At 43.0% G+C, this 15,096-nt stretch overlaps 2 protein-coding genes across 4 annotated transcripts in view; both read right to left on the reverse strand.

Annotated features, from left to right (window-relative positions):
* Nucleotides 1-15,096, reverse strand: part of LOC119647872 (disco-interacting protein 2) — a 262,686-nt gene that overhangs the window by 214,492 nt on the left and 33,098 nt on the right. The window lies entirely within an intron of this gene.
* Nucleotides 1,714-2,277, reverse strand: LOC119647876. The gene is made up of 2 exons (XM_038049162.1): nt 2,085-2,277; nt 1,714-2,016 (listed from the first exon to the last, which is right to left on the reverse strand). Exons 1-2 carry the CDS (start codon nt 2,100-2,102, stop codon nt 1,723-1,725), a joined length of 312 nt encoding a protein of 103 aa, XP_037905090.1. The 5' UTR covers nt 2,103-2,277; the 3' UTR covers nt 1,714-1,722.

The following is a 15,096-nucleotide window of genomic DNA, read 5'->3' on the forward strand; positions in this document are numbered from 1 at the left end:
GTGGAGAAAGATGCTTTCTACGAACAATTAAACGCAGTTAAGGGAAGGCTACCTAAAGTTGATATTGTGATTGTGATGGGCGATCTGAATGCCAACATGGACTCTGAGATGCTTGGACATGTGATGGGGAAACATGGCCTTGAAGACCGTAACGTTAATGATGGGAGGTTCGTGGATTTCTGCAACTTCCACCGGATCGTTATTGGTGGCACATTATCCGAACACAGAGCCTGCCATAAGATCAGTTGAGCTTTCCACTGACCGACACCGTACGAGCAATCAGGTCGACTACTTCGCGATCAGCAATATATTTAGGGGTTATCTCCTGGATGTGTGTAACAACAGAGGTGCTGACCATCCGATGATCGCGTATTTTCGCTTGCGCGTTTTGCAGATTTGGGGAACTGCGACACGCTAAGTTCGACATCCACCGTTTGTATAATTTAACTGTCACTCGACTTTGGGAGAGCTATCTTGCTGATCGGACGGCAGACATACTGAGTAACACGTCTGACAATATCGATGAGCATTGAGTTGCCATCAAAAATGCTCTTTTCTCGGATGCTACAGAGGGCATCGGCGTCGTCCGAAGGGGAGTCATAGGATCTGGCTGACTGCGGAATCACGGAAACGGATCAATTGAAGGCTCTATTGACCGTTGCGAGTGATGGCGGGCGCGACGCGCTCGAGCTCCGGTGCCGAGCGAAATCCCAAGAAGTTTAGCGTAGTGAACACCGTGACAAGAGAGGATTTGCTATTGCACTGGTCAAGGAAGTGGAAGATGGCGAAGAACGCAATGATTTCAGAAATGTACACCGCATCACGAAACAGCTTGCATGTGGTCGCAAATATTTCGACGGTCCTGTGAAAAACGTCAACGATCGACTTCTCATTCACGATGATGAACAACTGAAGAGGTGGAAAGAACATTTCGTCATGGTTCTTAACCATATCACATCCGGTGAAGCTCCCTTTCTTGTGGATGTCCCTGCAGCATGCGGATATGGACTATTCCTCCAAGCGAAAAGAAATCATTTCAGCCATCAATGAACTGAAACGGAGCAAAGCCGCAGAGTTATTTATCACTGCACCTGCAGTTACTGCAGATCTGCTGCTTCCATTCGTACGGAAATCTTGGGAATCTTACATGTGGTGTCGTAAAATATCACGCGCACCGGGGTAGAATCTCAGAGGGTTTCGAGGTCCAAAACGGAGTCCGCCAAGGTCGCATCCTGCTGTGGAGATGATGTAGTGTGGAGTCGCTTGGCGAGATTCATCCGAGCTCCGCACCAAAGTAGCGCAACTCACCACGACCGGAAAATAACCTGCCTGGGTGGCCAGCCTACTTGTTGGCAGTCGCGAGGCTGGCGGAGCTACTGGACAGAAAAAAACAATCTGCCGTCAACGGAGAAAGGGTCGTAAAGAGGAATAATAGTTTCATGCTTTGGAAATTCTCGTATTAAGTTATTTAATTTCGTTAAGCAGAATATGCACATTTCTTTTCTCTTTAATCGAAACGTCTGAACGAAATATATTTTAAGGAATATAAAACAAATCAAAAGTATATTGTCATCGATATTATTTCTTCTTATCGGTGGCGTTCTTCATGCTGCCCTGTCGGTTCAATGGGGAATGACATCTTTCCTCAAACACCTCGTCCACGCTGATGACAAATGCACACTCTTCCACCGGGTCATGGACCTTGGCCAAATGGTTCTGGATTTAGAATGAGAGGGAAGTAGAGTTGGTCTGACGATAAACACCAACAAAACCAAGGTTCTCAATCTGAGGGGTCATTGCACACTCCCTATCTGCATTAATGGGCAGGGCGTTGAAGGCGTCGATCAATTTGTATGAAGCGCGGTTCCTACCGACGGTTGCACCGAACTGGATATTGCCCGACGCATTAACAGCACTAGATCCGCTTTCGCTGCTCCGGCTAAAGTCTGGAAATGTAGTTATCTCAACCCCAAGATCAAGTTGAGACCGTTCTGTTCTATTGTTCTTTCTGTTTTGCTATATGGGAGTAGCACATGGAAAGTGAATTTCAGTGATATCCAAACGCTACAAGCTTTCGTTAATACCTGTCTGAGTGGTATCATCGGAATTCGCTGGCCTGACACAAAGAACTTGAACGACGCACAGGCCTGCCACTCGTACGCACTGTGATCTGAAGACGAAAGTGGCAGTGAATAGGTCACACACAGACATTCAAAATAAATCTTTTTTTAGCACAATCCACTGAACAGTCTTTTAGACAATTTCTTGTTATATGGAAATGAAGCAACCGACCCTGTTGAACACACCGTATATGTTTCAAGTTAGCTCGTGTAATCACCAATGTATCGAGAATGAAAACTTCTCTTTCCTAAACGAATTTTTTATTGCGATGCGCATCATTTCTGAAGCGACCGAATTGATCGACGAAAAATGCATCTTTTCACATGTTAGACATTTAATTTGTATGAATGATGTGTCGAACCAATTCAAAGTTAAACGTTTGTGACTGCTATACAAATAGTAAATCGATTTTAAACAAGTTTGGCTTCCACGAAGTCGTTTCTGTTTATGTATTATAATATGTTCCAAATTCCATAAATTTCACTGAATTTGCGACTAAAGCTTTTATGGTGCAGTTTATAGATTCCCAGTTCTCCCGTAGAGTATCGGATCTGATTCTCAAAAGGCCGTTAATATCTAATATCTAAAAAGTAGCCTTCAAACTCTTTTTGAGCCTACGAATATCTGTGTATTCCCAAAGATAAGCTCACATACGAATTCCAACATTAGGTGCAGCATGTGTGTAAATCAGCAAAAAATAATATCTAAATCAACGACACGATTGCAACAACCGATAGCTACTATTGCAAAATATATGTGTTATCGAGCAAATGATGATAAGAGTTTTTTGCCAACTTAGCTTTTTGATGGATGAACCACTCATTGATTAGAATCCAACGAAAAATACGACTCCAGAAAAGGAACGGTTTATTTTGATCAGAGGAGACTTATTGAAAGAAAAGAGATCAATCTTTCAATCGGTACGACTGGATTTTGGCATTTACTACATTTTTACTACCTCTGAATTGACACCGCTGTAGCTAGTAAAAAATTATGTAAGACTTTTCAGTCTTTTTTATGAGGATGGAAGATTCCGATGCCCATAACGACGATATATTATATGTACCATATTTACCAGCAATATGCAAGATATGATAAGTGAGCTTCAACAAGGCGCACGGACAAGTCATAGGTGTCGAATGGATGAAGAAGACCGGATATGTACAGCATAACATGACGAGGTAGGCCTTACTTCAATGAATGTATATTACAGGACCAAACAGCTTTGCCGTAAAGCCTGTGTGTTTGAAGTTTTCAATTGCAACAGGTTTAATCAGGCACCGGTGGTCGAACAAGTACTTTAGGTAATTTTTTCATATGGTAATTTAAGAAACAGTGTCCCGTTTAAAGCTCCACGCTAGTTTCCATGTCCGCTACTTAAGGGCCAATAAAGATGCCGCCCATTTGGCCCCAGGGTTTGAACAGGGAACGATCCTTCTTTATTTCTGAACCAAGTTGACTTACATCTCCCAGTTGGTAGCCGCGGATAGCCACCAATTAACTGATGAGTTGCAGCGACGCAGAATAAGTTGGATTTGAGCTGTTATCTGTGAAATTATCTTACCTTACCACACCAGAGTGGCATTTCGTGGAAATGTCCCTCAGGTTAATGTTACAGTTGCCTCCGTCCTGATAATAATCTTTGCGGGGCTGTGGGTATGTCAAAGGCCATGCCATGACACACTTAAGTTAGCAGTGCAGGTTTAGTTGAGATGGACTCCAGACTAGCGCCTGATCCCAGCTCTGCACACAAACTACTATAAGGATTTGTCTTAACCCAGAAGTGGGTTAGAGTAGCACCATAAAAGGAAATGGTTCTGGTGACTTAAAGGACATCGATGGTAAACCTCAACCTGCGTGACAATTACTACCTAACCGGGCAAACACACAAGTCATTTCACCGGAAGGGATTGACCTCATCCAAAAGATCAGGGCACGGGAAGACGGGCTACTCAAGAAGTGCGGAGCGGTTTTACTAAAAATGAAGGCCGCTACCATCATCCAGTGCAACATCTGTGGATGTCAAATATGGTATAATGGCGATGCAGAAACTCCTGGACCTTATCACACACCAGCGAAACTCCTAGAAGACCGCTGAAAAGGAGTTGAGCCAATCGCGTGCCCAGCTGGGGGCTCCTGGTCCGAACATAAAATGATAAAGAGACCAGGGGAAAACAGAAGACCTGCCGCCGATGTAGCAAAAAAGAACAACAATGCGTTGGATATTGAAGGCAGTAACTCTACTGTAACAAAGTTGAGGACAACTACAACAATATCAGGGTCAAAGAAAAATAGAAAAAGCAAATCATCGTCAGAGGCCCTACTTATCAAACCGGAATTTCTTCGAAAAATTCGCATTATCGTCAAACCAGAATTCGTTGAGATGGGCGTCAAATCTACCAGGCGAACTTAAACCGACGAATATTCGTATCAAACTTGGGTCGAATACGTTCTGCAGAGCAATCTATGCATGAAGCAATGGTTTTCAGTCTAAAACCCATATGCACCGTCAAAATAAGGGATCTGGACTGCCTTGCGAATAAAGAAGGAATTTTGGAGATGACCAACATAAATATCGATAGCACTCCGACGCCATAGTTGGAAACTCACTATCGCCGATGTGACCTATGCTACAGAATACCATAATTAGTATCAACAGTGTAACGATGGAGGGTACTGTAAGATTTTTCGACTAGTTATCATCTGTACATTTCCTCCAAAGTGACAAACGGTTCCTCAAGATGTTCTGATATTCAACAAATACCTGCCGGGTGGAACATCGATGTTGATAACATTGTCGAAACTCTCTTAAGAAGGATAAACACACCACTAGATCTGGATGTAAGTGAACCCAACAATGAGTCTTTCACGACAGCTTACGGGGAGTTAATTGCGTATTGATGGACGGCTGAAATTGCAAGTCTACGAAGTAACTGCGTTAAACTTTACTGATTTGCACAGCGCGCAAGAGACCAAGATGAGATAACACTTAGATCCTCAGAAAACAAGAAACCGAAGGAACTCCGTCACCAACAGGCAAAAAGCATGTCATTAATAGGGACCCATGGGGCCTCGAGTATACGTTGATTACCAAAATACTCGATACTCATCGGTTGCGCTAGTAGTGGAAGGAAGGAAAAGTACAAGTATCCTGTCTTGACTGTAAAGGAATTGGAAGAGGCGGTCGGGTCCATGAAAAACAAAAAAACATCGGGACCGGAAGGCATTCTCAGTGAATTGCTGAAAATTATTCAAGTATAAGCCAAACGTGGTATTCAACGCGTTCAACGCAGGTTTGGCAGCGGGTGTTTTTTCCTCCTACAAGAAGGTTGGAAAATTATTTCCAACACCCTGCTCTACAAGACCCGGGATAACAGCATAGAATAAGGGTCACATCGGCGTGGCTCATTGATATATCCTTGGTTCACGCTCTTGGAATCCCTCATATGATAGTTCGCTGCGAGTCGAGATGTCTGATGAATCGTATCTGGATACGCAGATGATAGTGCGGCGCTGGTCGCTGCACGCACGGTCAAAAAAGCTCAGCGCACATTGGGGATGATGCGGACAAATCAGCAGACGAAACACGAACTCTCTCTGGCGAAAATCGATGTAATTATTCTGAATTGGGAACAGTGTTCCAGATTGATTGAAATATATTGGTACCATGATAGAACACCGCACACAGGGTTTCAGCTAGAATGTTTGCGATTTGTAACGTAAAGAAGCTGTCCCGAGTTTTCGTCCGTCTATCGTACAGTTTCGAAGCTAGCAGTAGTGGTCATGGGAGGAGTTAATCCGATCCCTTTCCATGTTTCAGAACGGAGGTCTATACACCGCCGAAAATGAGAGGGAAATAAGAAAGCTGTCACCCGTGAAGAGAGAAAATGCAATCTTAGCGCATAACAGCAATTCCGAAAAAGGGAACCAAGAAGTAGGTGTGCGATGTGCTAGCTCGACTATTACTTAACCTAGCTGCTCAGCAGTCACGCGGATTTCCAATCTTACCTTTTTTAATAAGGACAAGAGGAAAATCATGATCGCCCAATCACCGGATGTGGTGGATGATGCCCGCCACAATTTCTTCTGCAGGAAGTGAAAGTTCCATCGTCGGCGGAAGGTGCAAAGGTTCTCCGGACACCATAATTTAGGCCATGCTCCGGAGCAATGACACGTGAAACAGAATGGAACACTACAGTCAAACCATTTTTAAGGCAAAAAAAAAAATAAGTGGATAAAAGAGACGGTAGCATAGCTTTGAACCACGGGATGTGTGCTACTAGGTAGACCTGGACTGAGGTAATGTGGCAAATGCTCCCGAGTTAGTGTCCTAAATGCAATAAAGGGATGTTTTAGCTGATAGTCAGTCTAAGATGGGAGTGCTCTCTTTGTGCATAAATGCATAAAGGCAGACGGTAACAGGTGCCATGACGGAAATTATTGATTTTGCGGACAACCATGACCTTGTACTTATGAATGCATGGTTTATCAAACAATTATCTCATCTTCTTACATTTTATAGTGGGAACAGTAAAACGCAAATCGACTATATTGTCATAAGACACCGATATTTTACCACCGTCGCTGATTGCAAAGCCGTTCCCTATGATTGATATGATATTGGTTGCCGTCCTGCGAATTAAGCCACCAATAAAACAGCGTGAGGAACGCATTGGCTCGCCGCGCATTAAATGGTAGCGATTTGGTGAGAAGAAAAAATTATCTCACTTACGCGATTACCATCCATTACGAATGTGGAAGAATCGTGGAACCAAATAAAAGACACAATCCACAAAACGGTCTCTGCTACCATCGGGGTCACCAAGTCAAGTAAGCGGTACATCAACCGAGATACTTCGATCGGGGAAAGCAACAGGACCTGACGACATCGCATCTGAGCTCTGGAAAGCGAAGAGCTGGGACCCAACACTGTTGCTCAGTGAATTCTTTAACCGGGTTATTCAGGAATGAAGAACACCATCTGACTGGCAAGAAAGTACCACTGTTCCAATATGGAAAAAGAAAGGTAGCCCAACAGAATGTTTAAATTATCGTCCGATCCGGTTACTTTCCCATATCATGAAGATTTTTGAACGCATTTTTGACAACCGTATTCGCGAAATCGTTGAAATAACCGTCAATCAAGCCGGATTTGTTAAGAACTGCGGAACTACTGACGCAATACACGCTGCGCGGTTACTCATGAAGAAACACCATGAGAAGCATCGTCCTCTTTACATTGCATTTCTGCATCTGGAGAAAACGTTTGACCGTGTGCCATACGAACTCATCTGGTATGCTTTACGACAACACTTAGTACCAGAAGAACTCGTGCGCTGGGTTCAATTGCTCCGAAAAGTAAAGTTCGAAGTGCGGCGGATGTATCAAACCCGCTTTGGGTGTCTGTTGGTGTTCATCACTCCTCTTTGTTCTTGTTATGGACACCGTCCCACGGGACAGCGGCTTATACGCTGTTTCATGCAGATGATGTTTTCCTAATTAGTAATAGCAAAAATGATTTCCACCAACTTTTCCAAAAATGGAATGAATGGTCTCAGATTAAATCTAAATAAAACTGAATTTTTGGCAACCGATCCCGATGAAACAGACAAAATCACTGTCAGCGGCAGTGAGTTGCCCAGAATTCTGCGATTTAAATACCTAGGGTCAACGCTATCAGCCAATGGAGAACTGGGTTATGAAATTTCTTCACGCATTAACGCAACCTGGATGAAGTGGCGTTCCACAATTGGTGTTCTTTGTGATCGACATATCAACGAACGTTTCAAATCTAAAATTTAAAGCAAAGTCATCCGGCCTGTCGCTGTCTATGGTTCTGACTGCTGGTCTACTATAAAAGACAATGAATGGCGTCTTGCGGTAATGGAAACGCAGATGTTGCGTTGGGCTAGTGGCGTGACACGTTTCAATTACATCCGAAATGAGGATATCCGCGATCGATATAGGGTTGCACCGATCGTGGAAAAACTACGAGAGGAGCGTCTTCGATGGTATGGTCACGTAATTCACACTAACGAGAAAGCACTTGGCAAGATTGGTGTGAACATCGAAGTTGATGGTAAACGACCAAAAGGCCGACCGAAACAACGGTGGCTTGATATGCTGGATGGGGATTTAAAAGCCTTGCGATTGATCCAGACCAGGCATTTCATATTATTTTGGCGAAACCAATCACAATGAGCCTCAGACTCAGTTAATTTTTTTAAACGAAGCTATCAGAGCCACTTGAATGTTATTTTCACAAGATGATGGTATTTTACTCTAAAGATAAAGATAAAAAACTAACAGAGCTCTAGCCCCGCTTTTTGCGTAAAGACAAAAGCTGTTTTTGTAATTTCAAGAATTCCTAGTACGCCCTACTTCAAGTCTAACAATCTGGCCAACAGAACAATTGAAATTATAACTTGAATTTCATAAGACATCAAATCTCAAGTCAATATTGCAGGAGGTCGTAAATTCTAAAAGATATTCACAACCTTTTAGATCAAACAAATGAACTACTGAAATGACGAGAAGTGGAGGCCATCACTCGAAACCTAGTAGTATGATAATGCAGTATATAGGCTACGATCTCTTTTCAGGCATTTTTGACAAAAATTACTTCGTTAGACTCAAAACACAGCAAAACCAAGTAAAAGAATCGATTAAGATCCCCCGATCAGTGTGAGGAGTAATGGTACAAAGCATCATATTACCAATAAATTCCCTGTTATATAAAGTAATCAATAGAATTTATAATAGATTCGCCTACGTGAAACAACGAGCTATTCCAAAAACATCGCACTACACCATTTTAGACGCATATTCCAAATGCTTTGTTCCGTAGTTACTAACAAGAAGGCTCAACGTCACGCTTCCATTAATTTATTGTACGCAGAATGTAACGTAAGTACTCAACCGCATTAGATTGAAATGAAATCTCTAATCCATGCAATAAATTAAATAAACTCCTCTGTCTCTAGCATATGGGATTGAATGTGCCAGCATCCATTTCTAACTTTTCAAAATGATATTTATTATTATTTCACTCGTAGTCGGAAACTATGAAGCCAAGCCAGAGTACAGTCATAATGCATTTCCATAAAAACCACGACAATATTTTTCAGCTCCAACCCAAAACAAGCATTTGTTGCTCATACGAACGGTGTCACCTCTGCCACCTGCTTTTACTCAATTCTCATTCCAAATAGTCGACGTTGGCTCTTTCAACTTTTCCGCTTTATAATGAGTTCTGGCTCAAACCATTGCCAATTGTCATTGTTTTGTGAATACAATGAAAAAAGTAACTTTTTAATAAAACCATCACGTTTGAAATAATTCATTAAATTCACATTGGGGACGTAGACCAGAGCCCCTAAATTTGACGCAGTTTCCATATGATTCATTTTCGGGGCTTTTGTTGTGATGCACGTTATTTGATATTTTCTTATCTGCTTCCTGATAAGATCTACTGTTTTTACTTACAGTGAAAACAGTAGATTTCATGGTCACAGATTTCATTAACACTGACCTTTCAGACACACCGCTACGTATGTAAATAAGTATTACAAAACATATTTCAAATTGTTACTTTCTTCGGAAAATCCGTGAGGTCAATGAAGCGTTATCTGGAGCATTCAAACGGATTCCTACATGAGTTTCGTCACCGATTTACTACTGCGTTTGTTGTATAACTGAATGACTTAAGCAGATTTTTGCATGAATAAATTTTCGATAATGAGCAAAAATTTGTAGTGAATATATCTTGAATACTCAGAAGCATTGAGTTTTTCGTTTTGTTCACCTGACGAACTCTTGAAGTTCATTAGTCAACATGTTGGGCAAATAAATCTTTTAATGAAGAAGAAAAAACAAGCGACTATCTCAAAGTTTACTGTGAATGTGGCAATGTCATAAATTCACCGGAAGTATCGTATATTAGAAGAAGAAACATCGCTAATTGGTCATCGCAGCAAACAAAATGAAAGTGGAGGAACGACAACGCCAAAGGAACCATGGCATGGTTCTTAGGCGACAAAGGGATAACAGCGGCAAATGAAACTAATGCCTTCTATATTAAATGGCAGTTTTTACTGTTCCTGATGATGCAACAAACAACTTCTTGTCATAGAAATACCCGTCGAGACTCTGCATTCTATTTTGGAACTTAGTGCTCGGCGCATTCAATGCTTGCCTGAAAGCGGGCTTTTTCCCTGCTCGTTGGAAGGTGGCGAGGTTTGCGCTGATCCATAAAGGGAAAGGCGACCCCGAATTGCCGTCTTCATACCGCCCACTATGTATGCTTGACATTGCTGGGAATGTGCTCAAAAAGCTCATCAGGAGTAGACTCGCTGAAGCGATACGCGCTGCCGGAGATTTATCTCCTCGCCAGTTTGGTTTTAGAGCAGGGAGATCCACAATTGATGCTGTCAAGCAAGTCGTGGACGCCGTTCGACGAGCAGAGGCACATAACCGCCGAACTCGACGGGTGGTGCTGCTCGTAACACTTGACGTCAGAAACGCCTTTAATTCCGTAAGATGGAAAGATATTCTTGGCACACTAGACAATACTTTCAACGTACCGAACTCTCTCTTACGGATATTGAGGGATTATCTGAGGAACCATCTCTGTCTATGAAACACTAGAGGGTCAAAGGAGGATGGAGGTCACGTCGGGGGTAGCACAGGAATCCATCCTAGGGCCGGACCTCTGGAACGCTACCTATAACAGTCCACTTAAACTCGACATGCCAGAAGAGTCGCGCCTGGTCGGCTATGCAGATGATGTCGCAGCGCTGGTTGCTGGACGCACTGTTGAACAGGCACAAAGCGGACTCGGCATATTGATGCGACGGGTAAGCGGATGGATGACTACTCACTTGCACTTGCACTCATCCTGACTAAAAAGAGAATTCCGACCCTGCGTCCCATATCGTTCGACGAGTCGATAATCGAGTCAAAATCAGCGGTAAAGTACCTCGGGTTGACCCTTGACTCAAAGATGAGCTTTTTGAGCAAATCAAAGCAGCAGTGGATAAGGCTGCAGCTAAAGTTTCGGCGTTAAGTAGGCTAATGGCAAACATTGGGGGCCCTACGTCTAGCAGGCGACGTCTCCTGATGAGTTCAACGCAGTCTGTCCGCAGAGGTATGGGCTGGCGCTCTTAACAAGGAGGTATATCGTAAACGTCTTGCGCAAGTACAGAGACGGGGAGCTGCGTACCGCACTGTCTCTGAACCGGCGGTGATGGTGATCGCGGGAGTGATCCCCGTTGCCTTTCTTGCTAAGGAGCGTCAAGCCATATACAAGCGCAAGGGAGATGAGCCAAGGGAGGAGTTTGCTCGCGAAGAACGGCAACGCACTCTAGACGAGTGGCAGCTCTCGTGGCAAAATGAAACTAGAGGCAGATGGACTGCGCGGCTCATCGGCAACTTAGGTGCGTGGCTGAATCGGAAGCACGGTAAAACTGACTATTTCCTCACCCAATTTTTAAGCGGGCATGGAAGTTTTCAGTCTTACCTGCACAAGATTGGAAAGGTACGATCTCCGGATTGTGTGTTTTGGAATGGAGTTGTGGACGACGCCCACCACACTTTTTTTTCTTGTGGAAGGTTGGATGGGGTTCGTCAGCAGCTCTATTTAAACACAGGGGATCTCTCTCCAGACAACATGGTCGAAGAGATGCTGAGGAGTGCTGACAGGTGGAGCCGTGTTGTCCATTACGTTCGGGCCCTTCTCGTTGCTAAGAAAATAGAGCTCGACCGGTGGAGGAGCCTGATCGCAGGGGGTTCCTTGAACTGATAGTTCCCTTCCTCCTCTCCCTGATTTGAAGGCTCCGCAAGGCGGGAGAGTTCGGGGGCTGGCCCGAAGTAATGTGACAAACGATTCCAGGCTAGCTCTCTGACGATGGACGATGCATTCACCAACCCTACCCCCCCTGACTGAACAGCTGAAGCTCCTTATTTTTAACAAGGTACAAAAAGCTCTAGTCAGATAACAAATGCTAAGGACACATTGTGTGAAAAGAACCGTTGGAAATGGCGTCCTTATGTTGCACATTACACCGACAACATGTGGGTTGGGAATCACGACAGGTACGACTAGAATTATTTATTTTGTGATGAATGTTTATGTCTTATTTATGTTGTCCTATGTCTAGACGTGCAAAACTTTCTGATCCACTCGAAAGCCATTAATATTGGGAAAAAACTGTCGCGCAAGATTAATATTCGCGAAAGAGCACGTTGAACGGGGTATCTGGAGGCTGGACCGCCGTTTCTTATAGATCGACTAATCAAAATTTATGTCCTTTTCAATCAGATTCGTTTTGTTCCATTACTTTTCTGCGGTCAAAAATGAAGGCGCATCCACAACTGTACCATCTTGTTTTTTCTCGTGGTACAGTTGGCCCAGTTTTTAAGATCGTGGATGCAATGACTGCAACGAAATACTGTAATTTATTTTAGGGATTTATCCTGTCTTATTCTCTCGACAAATTTGGCAACGATTGGATTTTTACGCACGATAACAATCCAAGGTTTCGGTTCGAATTATGAATGATGGCCTTCACAAACCCCTGATTCGAATCGCATGGAATATCACTCGGAAATCGTTGACAAAAAAAGATCATATGTAATTTCACAAAAACAACTGTCCTATACACCGCGTGCTCTTGGGGATGTCCGGGAGTACCAATTACGTAGGGAACTGCCTAAATCGAAGGAGGATTGATATTATTTCTAGGCGATTACTAATACCAAGGGATAACATGACAACTAGGTCTCACTTCGATTATAAGTTTGAAACACTTTGAAGCAACAGAGCCAACTGGGAGATTATGGCGATAACATAGGGCTTAGACCACCAACTGAATACCTGGTACAGTGATAGAATCGTTACGGCGGAGAAGTGGGCGCCGAAGTCATTGGTTCAAAGAAAACGTATTTTGAACCAATGGGCAAGCATACCAATATATTCCGGAAATATACGCCATGGATAGATGTACCTCCTTGAACCTCGGAAGAAACTATAGGGGGCAGAACGTTGCTTTTCGAACGGACAGCCAAGCAGCTATTAAGGCACTTAGGTTCTATCAGGTGAATTCCAAACTATTATGGGAATACCAGCCCAAACTGAACAACTTCAGTTCACTCAGTAAGGTCTGGATACTTTCCAGTTCCAGGCCACATCGGGCTAGGAGGCAATGAGGTACCGGTCCATTCTGTGGAGTTGAAAATGGGTTCATGGCTAAGAGGCTGAAAAATAACAAGGGACGGCTGAGGGAACTGCACTGGGCGAAATTACCAAAAATGAGACAGTCCAGGATGCTAGGGGAACCAACCCAAGAAGCTAAATTATCACCTGAGGACAATGTCCACAGATTCTGTGCGAAAAGTGAAGAAAGCTCCATACATGTTCTGCGAGAGTTGCCGGCACTTGTGCAAAGTAGGTTAAGGTACCTGAAAGAATACTTAATATCAGATGCCACTTGGAAATATCGATCCTAATAAAGTTCGTCAGTGATAGGTTTGAAAGACATACTAAGATGCACTATAACCAGCAAAAGGTCACAACAGTTCTTCTAGGACCCAGTCCGGCTTCTCTTGACAATATTGTTATTATTATTAGCAGCTGATTATCAACGGTTTCCGGCCAATTTCTGAAAAAGGTAGTAATAAACTATTCTTAAACTGATTTAAGCAGACATCGATATGGAGGGTATTTCGTAGCCTAGGCACGAAATAGTAGAAGTTTCGTCATTTTTCCCAGATTTTTCGATTGGACCCCAGAAAGAAATGATCACTTTCCAGCCCCCGCATATTTAAGAACCGAGCGCAGCTTTGAAAACTATTATGGCGATCCCCTCATCAACCCCAATATATGTGGTAGTAAACAGCCCTCGAAAATATCGATAGCTCATACAGAGCTTTGCATCAACGTCCGCGTCTTGTAATCGACCATGGGCGCAGATTGAATTAAAGTTTTATATAAGCCGAATTTATTTTTCCTGTGCACTTTCTTCGGTTTTATCTTTGGGTTAACCGAGTTATACATCATAGTCGCTAAGTGAATGTGCCCCTCGATCATGTGGCTTACGTTTACATCTTTGATGAGCTGCACATCAGAAGGAAAGCTTCGCGTTTTTATTGCAGTCCGCACTGTACAATTTTATCTGTCCCGTATCTTCCTTCTTGTCTGGGTCACGTATTTTGTTTGATTGACTCTCAGCTCGATTTCTTCTGATCGGCCCAGAAAGTCCTCATAGCAGAGCTAATCCCCTTTCTTATGTATGGGTCACATTATGTTTTACCACCTGTACTAAGGAAGGGCGCAAATAATACCCGAAATACTATGGTATATACAAAATAATAACCATTTACAATTTTGGATTGTTCTTCTTTTCTTTTTTTAAAAAAAGCATAACAAAAAGAGGAAGTTAATTAATAAGGAGAGAGGGTTAGGGGGATAGGATTGCCGAAAAGGGTTAAAAGCCGCGTCGATAATTTTGATTAGATACCGATACATTTTGGACCGAAACGAATAGTGACCGATGTAGATGATAACTCAGAAATATTTAACATGGCTGTAAAGACCGAGGATCTGTTGGAATAGTTCGACCGGAGGCAATCTTCATTCACGATCTGACTTCCAAACAAAATGTAACTAATGGGTTGAGTCTAAATGTCATCTTTCTATGAATTTCACTGCATTTCTATCCAATACGGGATTTATGAGCGCGTTTGAAAAATTTCGTTGGAAGGAGGCTGCACTCAAATTGTTGGCCGCCAGCAAAATAAAAATAGCCTGCGTTATCTGTCGATTTAGAGTCAAAGGCCAAACGCTGCGGGATTGCAGAGACCAGCCCTTTCAGTAAATAATGAAACATCCGAAGGTGAGATTTATAAGAAGTTGAAAGGAATCCACAATTCTAGATGCTATTCTCCACTTAACTAAACGGGGGGTGGAGACGTCTTTAC

This window comes from Hermetia illucens, chromosome 2 (genome assembly GCF_905115235.1).
Source record: "Hermetia illucens chromosome 2, iHerIll2.2.curated.20191125, whole genome shotgun sequence".
Taxonomy (NCBI): Eukaryota; Metazoa; Arthropoda; class Insecta; order Diptera; family Stratiomyidae; genus Hermetia; species Hermetia illucens.